Here is a 17,321-nt window from a genome sequence, read left to right on the forward strand (position 1 = left end):
AAGTAAAAAGAGTAGCTTGATTCACCCTAAAAAAGAACTACGTAGGTCTGATTTTCTCTTCAATGGAGGGTACGTAGGAGCAAGAGTCCCGCTTTTGTCGACCTCAAAAATAAAAAGGAAATAAAAGTTAAGATAACACAATTTCACAATTCTAAAAAATAGGTTGTTGTCCTTTGAGACAAACGTGAGAGGTGCTAATACCTTCCTCAAACTTAAATACAACTTCCGAACTTAGAATTTTCGTTTCGACCGGTTTCCTTCGATTTTTCCGACGTTTTCCACAAATAAACATTGGTGGCGACTTCGCGCATCTTTCCTCCTTTGGAAAGCGCACCCGTGAGCCTCGCCTTCGCTCGCCCGCAAAAGGACATGTTGCGACAACCACCATATAATTAATTCATCAATTTAAGATATAACAAGATAATAACTCATTTTCTCGTCATTTAAAATTATGATCTTGATTACCCAAAAACTACATGAAAAGTAAATTGTTAAAAATTAATTTAAAGTTATGCATAAATATATTTGCTTGGATAATTTAAACAAAATCCATTGGTCCAAGAGTTCCATACCCGTAACAAAATAAACATAAAATGAATAAAAAATAGTTCTATACCAACCGAAAAAACAATGAAAAGTGAGAGAACATTTTCAATTTAATATTGAATTTTATATCGTGACAATAATAAATTGTAACTCGCATTAAAGTATAATAAATTCGGATTTATGTTGGATTTCGTGCTCTTACCGTAATGTCGACAGATTGACTAACACATGATTAGAAGATAGTTTTAATTACTAAATACTGATATTGCATCTTTCTTTCTTAATTGGGAATTACTAGCAAAATGTTCCCTTCAGCAAGACTTTATTTTTTAATTTGTCCTTCTAGGTATAACTAATTCCTAAACACAATTTATATCGTGACAATAATAAATTGTACCTCGCATTAAAGTATAATAAATTTGGATTTATGTTGGATTTCGTGCATCTTTCTTTCTAAATTGGGAATTACTAGCAAAATGTTCCTTTCAGCAAGACTTTATTTTTTAATTTGTCCTTCTATATAGATATGACACCTTCTCATAGCGAAATATATGGGGTGTCAAAAAAAAATATGTGGGTGTGTGAGCTCTTTAAAAAGACATATATATATATATATATATATATATATATATATATATATATATATATATATATATATATATATATATATATATATATATATCGATTTTCTAACACTCACGGTTGTTTTGTTTTTTATTGGTATGAGTGTGTTAAAAAGCTATATCACTGATGTATTTTAAGACACACTCACTAGTTATAACTTGCTAACTCACTCATATTAAAAAAAATAGAAGTGTGTATATTAATCAATTCAACAAGTATTTAATAACACACATCTTTTTTTTTTTATAAAAGTACATTAGCAAGACCAAGACCAATATATATATATATATATATATATATATATATATATATATATATATATATATATATATATATATATATATATATAACTCCTTTGAGAATATGAAAATAATTAATAACAATCACTATATTATAATTAAAAATAATAGATAGTTGAGATTAAAGTATTTTAAAATTAAAATTAAAATCTAATATAACCATTAGATCTTTAAAAAAATTACGTTTTAAAATATCTCAATTATCATTAACAATAATTGAAATATTGTAGGATGTGACTTGTTTGATAGTTCTTGTAGAAATTCAACGGTTGTATCATATTTTAATTTTAATTTTTACATTTTTTTAATCTCAATCATTTATTATTTTTAATCATATTTTAATAATTATTATTAATTATTCTCACGTAAGAAATTATTCTAAGAGGAGTTGGGCTCTCTCTCTATATAAGTTGTTTATGAGCATTTTATGGCTTATTTGATCAATTAGTAAAAATTGCAATTCCTACCTTACCTCTCCTTTGTTTTTATTTTATTTAATTATTTGAAGAGGAGGTCATAAGCTACGTCTCTTATGTTTTTTTTTCTTAAAAAAAAAAACAAACTATAACGTAAGTTCATAATAAACATACAAAATCTATTTGATTAGATAATAGATAATCTTAAAAAAAATGAATTTTGAATTACATTGAGTTTAAAATTTTTAATTTAATGTATAAGGTTTAACTCTTTCTTAATGAAATAAGACTTTATTGTTGTTATACCAAAGTTTCATACATACAATCATTATGAAGAATTTTAAGTTTTTATATGATGTGGTAATGCGATTTTTTTATATTGCTTATGTATGTTGAGGATATCACTACAAGAGCAAAATATTCATAAACTTTAGCATTGGAATTAAAGTTCTAATGCATCATTAAATGGTGGTATCACAAGTAAAGAACAAAATAGCCATAAAATTTAACACCAACACTACAATGCCGACACTATTTATTGTAACACAGCATTGACTTAATTCAGGTCAAATAATCGCTATAGATTGCGTATAAATTTATTTGTGTCAGCTATGCCAACACAAAAATGGGGATACTTCAAGGTTTAGATTTGTGCATGGTCTAACCTACACTATTAGCACCAATTAAGTCAACACTAAAATTAACATAATCTAATTTGACACTAATAAATGTCGTCTAGTAAATACAATAAATACAAATAGACTCATAATAGTGTCTTCTATAAGTCAACTTAGTTGACACTATTTAGTGTTGGCTCAAGCACAATTTTTTTTTACTAAATGTTCATTTAGCCTCAATTTTTGTGGTTTAGCATCATTTTTTTTGCTAAATGTTCATTTAGATATTTTAGGATATGAAAAAAATAAATGTTTGCATCTTGATCATTTTCTTTTCTAGGTTTACTAGGTTTACCGTATATTTAAGGAGGGAATTTGAGTTTCAAAGGATGAAAGAGTCAGAGACAATAAAAAAATATAAACTCAAACAAATTGTTGGGTATTACCAATAAGATAAAGTTGTTGGGAAGTAATTTTACTGATTCGAGAATTGTAGAGAAAATTTTGGTAACAGTGTTGGAGAGGTATGAAGCATTTATAGCTTCATTGGAGAACACAAAGGATCTGTCGAAAATCACATTGACAGAAGTGCTACATGCCCTGCAAACTCAAGAGCAGCGAAGGTTGATGGGGTAAGATCGTGTTGTCGAAGGTGCTTTGCCCGTCAAACATCATGAAGTTGATGAAAGCAAAAAGAATTTTTTCAAGAAGAATCAGCCAGCAAGTAGCGAAAATAGTGCAAACAACCAAAACAAAGGTAAGGATAAAAAGAAAAATTATCCACCTTGTCAGCATTGCGAAAAATTAGGTCACCCACCATACAAATGTTGGAAACGGTCAGACGCAAAATGCAGCAAGTGCAATCAACTTGGACATGAAGCTATAATTTGTAAAAGCAAATTTCAGTAGCAAGAAGCCGATGCCCAAGTTGTTGAGCAGGAGGAAGAAGATTATATTTTTGCTGCAACATGCTATTCGATAATTAAATCTTTTATTTAAACTTAAACTTTTACATAAAGTACTTGCAATATAAGAGAGGCTGAGAAAAACATAGATGAAATTTGTCTAAAAGTACTATATAGTGAAATAATATTAATATTTGAGACAATTTAAATTAAATCCATAAAGAAGAAGAGAAAAATATGCTCATGAATTGCAAAAAACTAAATTAATACCTGGGCTTCTTTCCACAAAAGATTAACATTGTTGTTTTCTAGCTCAATGGAAACTAGACTTCCTTGATAAAGGTTTGTTGGTATGCAAGCTAAAGGAAATCCATGCCAACAAAGCCATCTAAGATCTTTGGAAAGATACTTGAAATCTCCAACCAGTTGTACACCAGCAAGTTGAAGCAACCTGAGTTTTTTCATCTCCTTAAAAGCTTTAGTGCTCAAACATTTTGTATTATTTATTGGTAACTTCAAAGCCAGTCCCTCAATAGCTTTTGTTCCCTATGATAGAAAAAACAAAAGGGTAAAAAATGCGTAGCTAAAAACATATATGGTAGTTAAAACTCTTGTGAGAAAACCCGTCATTTGTTTTAGGAGCTAAGAAGCAAAAACCAATTCACAACCAAAACAATTTTCAAAATTCTTGTGACAATCAATCGCACAAATGAATATTAAGAACTGACTCATAAATGTGTTAGTTGTATCCATTAGCTTTGGATATTTTAAATAAAAAAAATAATAGATGGAAGTCTTACAGTTTCTTTTGATAATACATGATAGGCCTCGTAGTGCTTACTGGATTCGAGGGACCAGCTCCTCCCAGAAAAGGGGTTGAGGATGAGAGAAAAGCACAAGAAAAGAGAGGTAATTGTATGCTTCTTATTATCTTGCTTGTTATTACATAGCATATATATAAGGTTCCTAATAACAGAATTTGTGCATATGATTGCCTAGGAATATTTCCATATCAGAATTGGTTATGCTTGTCCCCCTGAGGTGGACCATTACAAATCAAGCAAGATTGCATTGCATTGTTGGCTTTGTCCTTTTCTTCAGAGGTAATCCCTGAGGTATGTAGGCTTGGTGATCCTTCTTTTGGGCTTGTGCACCCCTACTCTTGCTGTTGTGTTCACTGTCTGCTTGTTGATTGTCTTTGCTGCCCCTGTTTCTGTATCAATACATCAAGCGCATCTTCATGAAACCATAACCTACTATGCTCCTCAAGCTCCATTGGTGTTTTTGAACGAATGATTTCTCTTCCCATGTCTCGCAGCAAATCATGCATTCTAAGCTTGTTCTTATAATCTACAGTTACAAGGCTTCTTTCTACCAAGACATGTATTCCATTTTCTGCACAAAGCCCACAACCATTTAAGATATGTATAACATCATTCCGGTCCATTCCTATAAAGAAACAAGCTATATCAAGGAATATTCCTTTCTCTGTATCATCAGTTAAACCATCATAGCTTATTTTTAATTTCTCTTGTACTTCATCATTAGGAATTTTCTTGAGTTTCTCCAATACATTCTTCCACTCTGTAACCTCCATATCAAACAAATAGGACCCAAGGACTTCAAGAGCTAGTGGCAATCCCGCAGAATAAGCAACTATATTTCTAGAAAGTCCAATAAAATTTTCTCTTGGACTTGCTTGCTTAAATGCATGCCAACTAAAAAGCTCAATAGATTCATCTTCATCCATTCCTATCATTCTGAACACTTTGTCAACTCTTCTCCCTCTAAGTATATGCATATCTCTAGTTGTGATGATTATTCTACTCCCTGAACCAAACCATTCACGACTTTCACACAAAACATTCAATTGATGCAATTTATTTACATCATCAAGTATAAGAAGTACCCTTTTATGGCGAAGTCGTTCTTTTAACATAACTTTTCCTGATTCAACATTACGTATCTTTGTGTTTGTTTCTTTTTCGATATCAAATAGAAGTTGTTCTTGTAGATATACTTGACCAGCATCTTGCTCCCAAACTTCCCTAATATGTGCGAGGAAGCTTTCTCCCTCAAAATTGTGGCCAATCTTATTGTAAATGGCTTTTTCAATAGTCATTTTACCGATGCCTCCCATCCCCCACATCCCGAGTAGTAGAACATCATTTGATTGTTTTTGGTCTATTAGTTCAATCATTTCCTGGACTCGTGGTTCTACGTCGACTGGATTATCAGCAATGAACAACTCTGTCTTGTCTAACAAACGCATAACATTTTCAACAATAGTTTTGATAGCCTCACTTTCATTCCTATAATAAAACACATAATAAAAACAAAGAAAAGGTGTGTCCATATATGCATCAAAATTTAAGAGAAATTTGAGTAAAAAGTTATAATTGTACAAGCGTCTGTTGTTCTCCATTAGGTTCATCCACTGCATGGTACTTACTAACATTTATGTAATAGTTCTTAGAGTGTGTCTTATTCTAATTTTATTTTTTGGTTTTGAAAACTTTTTTGCCGAACATTTGTCAATACCTAAGACTTAGAATGGGAAAAAATAAGTTACTGTTGGATCAAGTGGCCTCAGAATAATTAAGAAGGGGGGTTGAATTAATTATTCCTAAACCTTTACTAATTAAAAATTTGCTCTTCTAAGGCTTTTACTATGTTGTTAAGTAAATAAAGGATAGAAAAGAAACTTAACCAAAAGTAAAAGCAGGAATTAAAGTGCACAGCGGAAATTAAAAGAGTAGGGATGAAAGAGACAAACACACAAGAGTTTTTGTACTGGTTCGGCAACAACCCGTGCCTACATCCAGTCCCCAAGCGACCTGCGGTCCTTGAGATTTCTTTTCAACCTTGTAAAATTCCTTTACAAGCAAAGATCCACAAGGGATGTACCCTCCCTTGTGCTCCTTGAACAATCTAGTGGATGTACCCTCCACTAGAACTGATCCACAAGAGATGTACCCTCTCTTGTTCTCAGTCAACAACCCAAGTAGATGTACCATCTACTTGTACCACAAAGGATGTACCCTCCAATGTGTTAAGACAAAGTTCTTAGGCGGTTAAACCTTTGAAACTTTGTGAATGGGGATACAAAAGAATTCTCATGCGGTTAGTCCTTTGAAATCTTTTGTATATGGGAAAGGGAAGAATCAAAAGAATTCTCAAACTGTGTCATTTTGAATTCTTTGACAAGGGAGAAGAGAGACACAAAAGAATTCAGGCGGCTAGTCCTTCGTTCTTTTGGAAAAGGGAGAAGAGAGACACAAAAAGAATTCAGGCGGTTAGTCCTTGGCGAATTCTTTTTGGCAAAGGGAGAAGGGAATGAAAAAGATGAATAGCACAAGTTTTCAAGGTTTGGAAAACCAAAAAACTTTTGAAGGCTTTTGATAAAAGAAGAAGAAGAAGAAGTACAAAGAGATTCAGAAATCAATTGGCAAAAGTTTGTTGTCTAAAGAATGAATGTATGAATGTCTAAAATGCAAATCAAAGCCTTGCTTTTATAGACTTTTCAAGTCTAGTCAAGAGACCATTAGAAGAGTTATAACCTTTAGAAAAACTTAAAAACCATTTGGAAAAGTTATAACTTTTAGAAAAACTTGAAAACTATTGGAAGAGTTACATCTTTTGATTTTGTTCAGAAACTATCACTGGTAATCGATTACCAAATCAATGTAATCGATTACATAAAGCTTTTTTGTGAAAGGATGTGACTCTTCACAATTAAATTTGAATTCCAACGTTCAAACACACTGGTAATCGATTACCAAATCATTGTAATTGATTACAACATTTTGAAATCAATTGGAACGTTGTAAATTCAATTGAAGGCTTTTTTGAAAACCATTTTGCTACTGGTAATCGATTACAATAATCTGGTAATCGATTACCAGAGAGTAAAAACTCTTTGGTAAAAGGTTTTTGAGAAAAATTCATGTGCTACTCAGTTTTTGAAAAAATTTTTTAATACTTATCTTGATTGAGTCTTCTCTTGATTCTTGAATCTTTAGTCTTGAATCTTGATCTTGATTCTTGGAACTTGAATCTTGAAACTTGATTCTTGATTCTTGAAATCAAATTTCCTTTTGAACCTTGAAGTGTTCTTGATTCAATCTTGAACTCATTCTTTGATTCTTGAGATCATCATCTTTGTTATCATGAAGTGTTCTTGACTTTTGAGCTTTTTGTCATCATCTTTGTTATCATCAAAACTCTTTGAATCAATCTTGATTCATCATGAAGCTTGCTTCTACGGTTACCGGAGCGAGGAAGAAGATGAAGCAACAAAAATAAGAAATGCTTAAATATAATTTTAGTCTACCTGCAATTTTGGTCCTCCTATATTCAAATAAAAACATTTGGTCAATTATTTTAGAAAAAATCCACAATTTCTGTATATCTTTGAATTTTGCCTACATTTATTTCATTCTCCTTAACTAATTAAAACATTTTTATGGTACCATAAAGGAAGACATTAGGCCCAGGGTTTCATTGAGGATTTCTTAAAATAGATGAAGTAAATATCTTTATTTTAAAATAGATAGACCAAAATTATATATTCAAACAAATAGGTGGACCAAAATTGTATTTAAACCAAGAATACGAGTCATTAACTAAAGAGAAAAATCAGAAATTGTTCACTTTCAATTTTAAAAACTAAAACCAAGATTATTTTTTAAAATATCCCAAATTACTTTTATCAAACATTTGGTTTGTTATTTGAAAACAAAAAATAAATATGTACAATAAACAACAAGCTCTTGTTGTTGTACTACTTTAAACAACATTTGCTTGATGATTTCCTAAAAATACAGTTAACCATCATTATTGATATCTAATTAATTATAAATATTAGTTAATTTGAAATTTATGTTTATAGTGTTTTAATCTCCTTTTGAAGGCTTTGCTAGAGTTTCTCTAGTTGTGAGCAGTAAGGTTTTTCTCAAATCTCAAGACAACTGTTCTTGTCTTTTCTCTGGTCTGCCTACTTGAATTTCACAAAATGAAGAATATGAAAGATGTTGATTTCGAGGAGGAGGGGGGATAGTCAAAATACCTAAAGTGGGAGAAAGGAGTAAAGATGAGGGTTTTTGATTGGTGGGAAAGATTCATACGAAAGAATCTTCCAATGTGATGAAGGAGTTCAAAACTACCATTGCCCAAGCATTGAAGACGAAAAAAGGGGTGGAGATAAGGAATTTGGAGAGAAACCTTTTAGCGTTCAGGTTTCTATCAGTAAATGATAAAGAGGCAGTGATAAAGGGTTGCCCACAAAATTTTGATAGAAAATTGATTGTGCTAAATGATTTGATGCGTAATCAAAACCCTAACTAAGTAGACCTATCATGAACTCAACTTTGGGTGCCTGTCTATGAAATCCCATTAGGGTTCTGTACTAAAGAAATAGAATAATCTATTGGAAACACTTTGGGATCCTTTATCAAATGGGATCAGTTGGAGGAATATCGAGTGGGAAAGTCCATGAGGGTTAGGATTTTGATGGATATTACTAAGCCACTCCGAAGAGGAATGATGATGAAAATAGGAGTTAAGGAGGCAAGGGAGATTATTTTCAAATATGAAAGGCTTGGTAATGTTTGCTACATGTGCAGATGTCTGGATCATCTTCTGAAGGAATGTGAGGATGATGAAGACGTTGATATCGATAACCTTTCGTACGAACCATGGCTGAGGGCGTCTCATGTACATCAAAATGAGGCTGCAGGAGTCTGATATGAAGAACTATTTGGGAAGGTAAAACGTGTTATTGTGTATGAAAATAAGGTAAAGAAGGGGGGCTATAGTGGAGAAGGATGCAAAAGCGATGGAGGAAAGTGGGTCTGCACGTGAGGAGGAGGCATAAATGTGGCAGATGTAACTAGAATTTTGAGCCAGTGTCATCTATCATTAGGAGAGGAGGACCAACATTTTCAAGGGGCACCAAACCCGAGGCATTCAAGGAGGACGTAGAAGAGACATATCGTGAAAAGCATGAAGTGGAAAAGGATGAAGAAGGTCATAGCGAAGTGAGAAGCAGTGGACATGCCACAACTGCTGTTATCTGAACCACCACAAAAAAAAAAAAACAAAGTGGAAAAGGATGGCTCGTGAAGGGGAGACTGTTGTTACCTCTGGATCGCATCCAACAGAGAAGAGACACATTGATGATAGGTTGATGAAGAGGGGGACAAGGAGGGACCAAGGGTCTATTACAAACAATCAAAAAAGGAAATGGTGGGCGTTGCTGACCAGCCCCGCCAAGAATCTTGAGGACCTTAAGCTGGAACTGCCATTGGCTTGGAAACCCATGGGCAGTGAGAGCTCTTCGTAAGCTCTTATACATTGAAGTTTCCACCATAGCTTTCTTGATGGAAACAAGGAAAAAATACTGCAGAATACATTTTTTAAAGGGTATGACAAGGTTGGAAAATTTCCATGGTGTTGATTGTGAGGAATTATGGATCTAGAGGTTTGGCCATCATGTGGTAGAAGGGTACTGAAGTAGAGCTGAAATGCTGGTCCCCTAATCATATCATAGTTAGGGTCAATGGCCAGGACAATTCAGAAGCTTATACAACCACGTTTTTGTATGGATTCCCAGAATAAAACAAGAAGCATCAAATGTGGGATATTATGAAGATTCAGAAACCTCATGATGATAGCCCTTGGATATGTGTGGGGGATATGAACCAAATCTTTCATGTTGATGAGAAGAAGGGGGAAATGCTCCAAATATTCAAAGTATTCAACAATTTCAAGATACGGTGGATTATTGTGGTTTGGTGGAGCTGCAAGTGGAGGGCCAATACTTTACATGGACAAACCAGAGATAGGGGGATGATTTAAGAGAAGAAAAGCTTGATAGGATTTTGGTTAACCGTTCTAGGAATGATAACTAGAGGGATAGTTGGGCATCGTCGGTAGTACGCTTCATCTCAAACCTTAATCCTATTATTCTGCATGCATCAAAATCGAAATTTGATATAGGTTTGAAGCATTTTGGCTTGATGATGTGGAGGATGGTGAGGAGGCAATAAATGGGATCTAGAGAAGAAGGAGTGATGTTACACAAAATATTACCCAGCTAGGGGCAAATTTAGATGAGTGTGGGTCACAAAGGTTTGGAAATTTGTCTCAAAAAATCAAAAGGTTTTGAAAGAAACTGTATAAGATTCAACGCAGCCCTTGGGTCAGTTTCTTAACAAACACAAAAGTTGAGATTGAAGGTGAGTTGGAGGGGCTTTTAAGGCTTGAGGAGGTCCTTTGGAGGCAGAGGTTGAAGGTGGAGTGGTTGATGTATGTGGATAGGAACACAACTTTCTTTAATAGAAAAATATCCCACCGAAAGCAAGTCAATACCATAAAGAAGATTCAAGATGATGATGGAAATGTGTATAGGAATGTAGAGGACATTGGTGAGGTATTAACAAAGTATTTCTCTGATCTTTTTACCTCATCTCCACCTCTCATGACATGACAGAAATTGCAAGCCTTGTGGAGGGGAGAAATTATGGAGAGATGTGATCCTTTGTGGATGTGGAGTTTTCAAGAGTAGATGCACCCCACCAAAGCTCCTGGGGAAGATGGCAATCTAGCTTTATTCTATCAGAAGTTTTGGCATATATTATTAGAGAGGACGTCACAAACATGGCCCTGAATATTTTGAATGGTGATCGACCAAAAGGTGAAAAATCCCTCTCATGGTGTTTAGAGAAGGAGGAAACAACGATTCATGCTTTGATTGGCTGTGAGGGTGTCAAGAGAATATTGTTTGCATCAAATGTGGGGGTATATCCAAGCTCTTCCATTTCAAATTTTGAGGCTTGGATGAGTGAAATTATAGCTTTAAGCAACCCAGACTTCACAGCAAGGGTCTTAGAATTGATTTGGGTAATGTGGAAGAGAAGAACCCTCTAGGTTTTCTCATAGAAGGAATTGTAGCCAAGGCAAGTTATAGATATAACGGTCTCGTTGGCATAACATAAAAAATAGATGCATAGCAGGCAACAAAACCAGAACATCAGTTGGAATCCTACCACAGGAAATCAGACCAAGGTAAATTTTAATGCATCTATAAGATTAGGAGTTAGTACAGGTTTGGGAGCTGTGTTCAGGGACAATGCTAGTAACCATTTGGCTTCAGCCTGCCTCTTTATTCCGTATTGCTACGATCCTCTTATTGAAGTAGTGATAACATTCAAGTGGGATATTAAGACGCTGGGGCACATGTGTTTTTCAAACACCACATTTGAGACTAATAGTTAACTTCTGCAAATGGCATGGAAGAATCATAGAAGACAAGACTTTGTTGGTTTTTTATATTCTATAACCTTTGTAACCACTCTTTTAATGGCTAACACTATTACAAAATGCACTTTCAACATTGGTTATTTACGGCATTCTACATCGGTTTTAAAACCGATGTTGAAAGTACCGATGTTGAATGTGTTATTGTTAACATCGGTTTTGAAAAACCGATGTTAACATAAAAACGATAACATCGATTATTTATAAATAACCAATGTTAACGTTTGTATATTAACATCAGTTATTTACATAATCGATGTTAAGGTGCATGTTGACATCGGTTTTTGCAAATAACCGATGTTGTTTACTATATTAACATCGGTTTTTGTTAATAACCGATATTGTTTTCAAGTTTTTTTTATATAAAATTTTTGTTTATACAATAAACCAAAAATTGTACCTGTAAAATGCAATTTCAAACCCAATTCACAGCAAATAAACATTTTATTTTGCTTTGAAGTCATTTTAATCATAATAAACATTGAATAATTGATTTATCATAAACAACGATCAACAAATGAATTCAATGTTCAAATTACATAGGAAATGTCAAAAATGTTCAACCAAAGTAAACTAAGCTAAACTTAATGTCCCTGAATCCTAGGTCTGATCTCTAACTCGGAGATAATACTATGGCCACTGGATCCGCAACGCCTTTAATCTCCCTGGCTCCAATGGTCTAGGATCGTTAAAATACTGCATGATGAAATAAATGATAATAAATTAATAATGTAATACAAATTATAAAAAAATCGAATTTGTTTGAAATAAACGTACTGCTTCCCAGTTATTCCTAAAACTTCCTAAAATGATGGTGGACATCCAATGCATGACATAGTAGCCGCACTTAGTACTTCCTTTTTGTCTATTACACTAAATACATAATGAAATTTGGATATAAATTAAACAATTAGTGTACAGAAACATAAGGAATATATATATAAGTGGAAGTTTTATGTAAATGACGTACCTTGACGACAATCCACCTAGCAGGAGCCTTTGATTTAGGTTGTGGAGCATCATCAAGACCTTTTAAAGCACTATTCCATGCGAGTAACAATTAAAAAGTGGTGTTGTTGAGGTATTTGAATGCAAATGCATTGAAAAGAATACTGACCTGTTAATTATCCCCTTAAGCTAGTTGTCTGGCCTGTTATGCAATGAACAAAACCAGACAACTAGGTGTTCGTTGGGCACAATGACCACCATCTACCAGTGTCTGTTGCAGTGGGAATGAATATGGGTTAGTATATTAGTAAACATTAATTAAATTCAGTTATTTTGTGTGACTTACTCATTCAGGTAGGCTTCAAGAAAAACATTGCGTTTTGAACTCTGCATCCAACTCTTTATGTAACTTTTAGTCTCAAACTGCGATTGCCCATACCTCTGAATGGACTGTGGCTCGAGGAATCCATAGATATCAGAATTCCCCGCTCACATACTTGTTTCGGTCAGATGCCTGTTTATGTTAAGTCAAAGTTAAATATTTATGAGTTGAAAGAAATAACTTAGGTAATTAAAAGTAATCTAAAATGACTTACAGAATCCACAACTGTAACACTGATATGTTGAGACATTGACCACCGTGTGCAATTTCGGAGAGGTCTTCGTGCTTTATGTAGAGTGGGAAGTCTGGATTAAAGACCCCAAACATGGTGGCATCCCATGTAACCTGGTAAGGCCTCAAGAAAAGCTCTGGGATGCTCAATGTCATCAGATAAAGCGGATCATCGACCTACGGATCCGGCTTTTGAGGTGGTTTTGCCGGAGACACAGCTGCCTGTTCATGAAACAAAGTTAAATGGCTTAATTTGAGGCACGCTGAATGAATTAATTCAAAAAGAAGAAACATATAGTAAGAGAAAAGTACGTACTTTGATAAAGACTTGACCAGATGTGTCGGCCAAGCAAGGAAGGTGTGAATTGCCTGCCCCACTAAGGAAACCTCATCAGTGGGTACAGGAACTGGAGCATCTACATCTGTAACCTCCTCCACACCCACCTTTACTTGGCCAGGCAACAAAGGAGTGTTATGAACAACAGTGGATCCCTTATAAACTCTCCCAGGGCAACCAGGCGGGCAGAATCTGCTTCGATGTACAAGCCGCACCTATCTGAGTCACCCGTCTCGGGATCATTTCCTGAGGGATCAACACAACTCCCCTTTGTGCTTACTCGAGGACCTAAGGGACCAACCAGAGGCTCAGGAGGCAGTGCAAGTCCCTGAGATTGCATCTGGGACTGCATCTGGCTGAACGATGCCATGAGTTGTCGCGTCACTTTTTCTGTGATGGACTCCTCTAGTTGGTCCCTGATTTGCAGGGTCAGCTGCTGCAATTCTTTAGGAGGCAGGGAGGAAGAGCTGCGGGACATTCGTGGAGCCGATCCAAAGTATTGCTTGATGGTGACATCGACTCCAACAACACGGACACGTCGAGGGTGCTCTGGACGTCCAATAGCAGTAGTGAGAACATCCTGACGTCCATGGGGAACGAAGGATCCTTGTGTCGCCTGCTCCTCAAAGGAATCCTGCACAGAAAACACACAGTTGTACATGGCATTCACAAAATATTGAAATATAATTCTAATGGTTAGTTGAAAATGACTTACGACCTTCTCAGCGATTTCCTTTGCGACCTTAGTTGTCATCTCCCCCGATTTCTTCGTGCGGGCCATCTTCCACTTCACGTGGCGTCTGACTAGGGATGGAGGGTCGATGACGCCATCAACGCTTCCTGACTGTGCAGCTTCCTCCAGCTTCTTTTTGGTCTTCTCAGTCAGAAGCTTCTGCTCCAAATATTCATAACCCCCACGAGACAAAACGTGGGGGGTAGTGTTCTGTTTCTGGATGGCCTGTGCCTTTTTACGCACATCCTACAAAAATAAAACAGTAATCTTTCAAATTGCTAGAATGAAGTATAACAAGTTAATGTTTTTTGAAAAACAACTTAAATGGCAAGGAACATACCTCCCAAGAAAGGTCTCTACGAGTCTGGCAAAACTGGGGCCATTTTTCCTTGCTTATGTCGTATTTCTCATAAACAGTGTCATTCACACCGTCTTGATTGGCTGCAAGGGCCTATTTCCTCATGAGGTATGATTTAAATTGCCTCCATCTCTCACCTACAGTCTGAAGCAACTTCTTTTTCGTCCTACTGTCAGAAGCCTCTGGGATTTCAAATTCCGCTTGACAATAACAAATAAGCTTAAATACATTTTCCTACGGATCATACAGGATCATGTACAATTAAAGATCTATATCATTTTTTCCTTCAAAATAACTTTAGTTCCAAATCTTGAATAAGGGTCTTTAGTGTCTAAGATTCTAATTTGGGATTTGTCACTAAAGTTGTTCTTAGTGGTAGATTCATTTTTGGATCTTAAATAATTTTTAGTAGGTCCTACATGGACTTATTTTTAAGTATTTATTAAATTAATTATGATTAAGTAATTAAATATTCACTCATTTTTTTTCTCCTCCCTCTCTCCTCATCTCATATGGTACTTCTTCTTTCTTTTTTTGTTAGCATTAAAACATGAATTTTTAAAAAATTGAAAAAGGGGATATTTATTGTGTCATGATTTCACTTGCACATTCATTGTTAATCACTAACACTTGCCACCTTAAATTTGCGTAGGTTTGTCCTCTCTTGGTTACATATTCTAGATGCATCGGAGGAAAGATCCAACAAAGAATCTTGTTAATAAGTTGCCAATACCATACCCTTCACCGCTTCCAAATCAAGAGCGAAAAAAAAATTCAATGGCCCAAAATCATTCCCAATTCCACACTAACGAAGTTCCAGTAAATTTTCCAAGTTAGTCTTCACATTCTAGCTTTGTTAGCGTTGCTGGCTTTTTATCTTCTGGATTTTCAGTCAATGGAAAACCGTATAGCCTATCATTTCCTTCAAAGGAAGAGCTGGAAATGACTGAATTTGGGTACCAATTGGGATCCTTCCCACCAAATGTTTGAATGAGAGATTTAAATATGAAAAGAAAATGACAAACTTGCAAGTTGCATGGGAATTTCTCCACCTTACGAGTTTTGTGAAAGGTCCAAAGACTCCAGTCGTCTCAAGTTACCTATGGATGATGGGATTTCACTAGACAAAGCAGTTTTTGACAATAAGATATAGATTTCTTTGAAATCCATATGCTCCTTTGGTATAGGTCCTTCAAAATGGTTGGATGAGAAATCAATAGATGTGAAGATTGTAAAATTTTTAACCAACTCCATCTGTAAGTGTAGGATTTAAAGTATAAGAGACAAGAGGATGAAAGGGGAACTGATAATTTTATTGAGCATAAACAGCAAATAGCATAGGAACATGTCTTTATTTAACTGATTTGACTCCTTCAACCACATGCTGTTGGAGTCACAAAATCCCAACAATCTCCTCTTTGACTCAATGGCAGCATACACCAAGTTTTTGTCGAAGATACTCAAATCTTGCTTGAGGAAGTGATTTTGTTAAAAAATCAGCAAGTTGATTTTCAGTTTTGCAATACAGCAGCTGCACGTCACCTTGCTTTTGCACCTCCCTTAGGAAATACAACTTTATCTTAAAATGTTTTGTTTTCCCATGAAACACAGGGTTCTTAGAAATTGAAATTGTAGCTTGATTATCAACAAGAACCTGTGTACTCTCCTTTGGTCCATGTGTAGATCAACCATAAGTTTTCTAAGCCAAATTGCTTGATTTGCAGCTGCAACAGCTGCTACGTATTCGGCTTCAGCGCTAGATTGTGCTATGACATCTTACTTCTTTGAATGCCATGAAAAAACTCCAGAACCAAATGTGAAACAATAGCCTGAAGTGCTTTTCATGTCATCATTACTCCCAGCCCAATCACTATCTGAATATCCATAAAGACTGAAATCTTTTACTGGCTGAAACTTCACTCCATAACCAATAGTACCCTTGATATATCTCAGGATTCTTTTAGCTGCCTTAAAATGAATCTCACTAGCGCAATGCATATATCGTGACAACAAGCTTACTACATAGGTAATGTCTGGCCTGGTTGCAATCAAATACATCAGACATCCTATTAAACTTTTGTACAGTTTTTCATCAACTTTTTCAGCTCCATCTTCATTGCTGAATTTCTCCTTTTGATTCATTGGCGTTGCAATTGGCTTGCATTCCTCCATCTTGAACTTTCTAAGAATTTCCTTTGCATATTTTTCTTGAGTTACAAAGACTTCACCTCTATCTTGTTGCACCTGCATACCAAGGAAAAATGACATTTTTCCAAGATCAGTCATTTCAAAGGCTTCTTTCATTCCTCCTTTAAACTCTTCAATTAGCTCCTTTGAACTTCCTGTCATAAGTAAGTCATCGACATACAAGGAAACAATGACTATTCCAACATCCGTCTTCTTGACATACAAGGTAAACTCACTTAGACTTTTTTTCAAAGCCTAAGCATATCAAATGTGCATCAATTTTGCTGTACCAAGACCTTGGGGCCTGCTTTAAGCCATACAAGGCTTTTTTCAGCCAATAGACTTTCTCCTCCTATCCATGAACTACAAATCCTTCAGGCTGCTCTACAAAAATTTCTTCTTCCAAGTGCCCATTCAAA

General features: G+C 35.1%; 1 protein-coding gene across 1 annotated transcript in view; it reads right to left on the bottom strand.

Annotated features, from left to right (window-relative positions):
• The window catches only part of LOC100803439 (disease resistance protein RPV1), a 32,443-nt gene that overhangs the window by 2,159 nt on the left and 12,963 nt on the right, over nucleotides 1-17,321 (bottom strand). The window contains 2 exon segments of the mRNA XM_026127989.2: nucleotides 3,678-3,955; nucleotides 4,617-5,719. Coding sequence (XP_025983774.2) covers nucleotides 3,678-3,955; nucleotides 4,617-5,719 — 1,381 coding nt within the window.

Source organism: Glycine max, chromosome 3, assembly GCF_000004515.6.
Source record: "Glycine max cultivar Williams 82 chromosome 3, Glycine_max_v4.0, whole genome shotgun sequence".
NCBI lineage: Eukaryota > Viridiplantae > Streptophyta > Magnoliopsida > Fabales > Fabaceae > Glycine > Glycine max.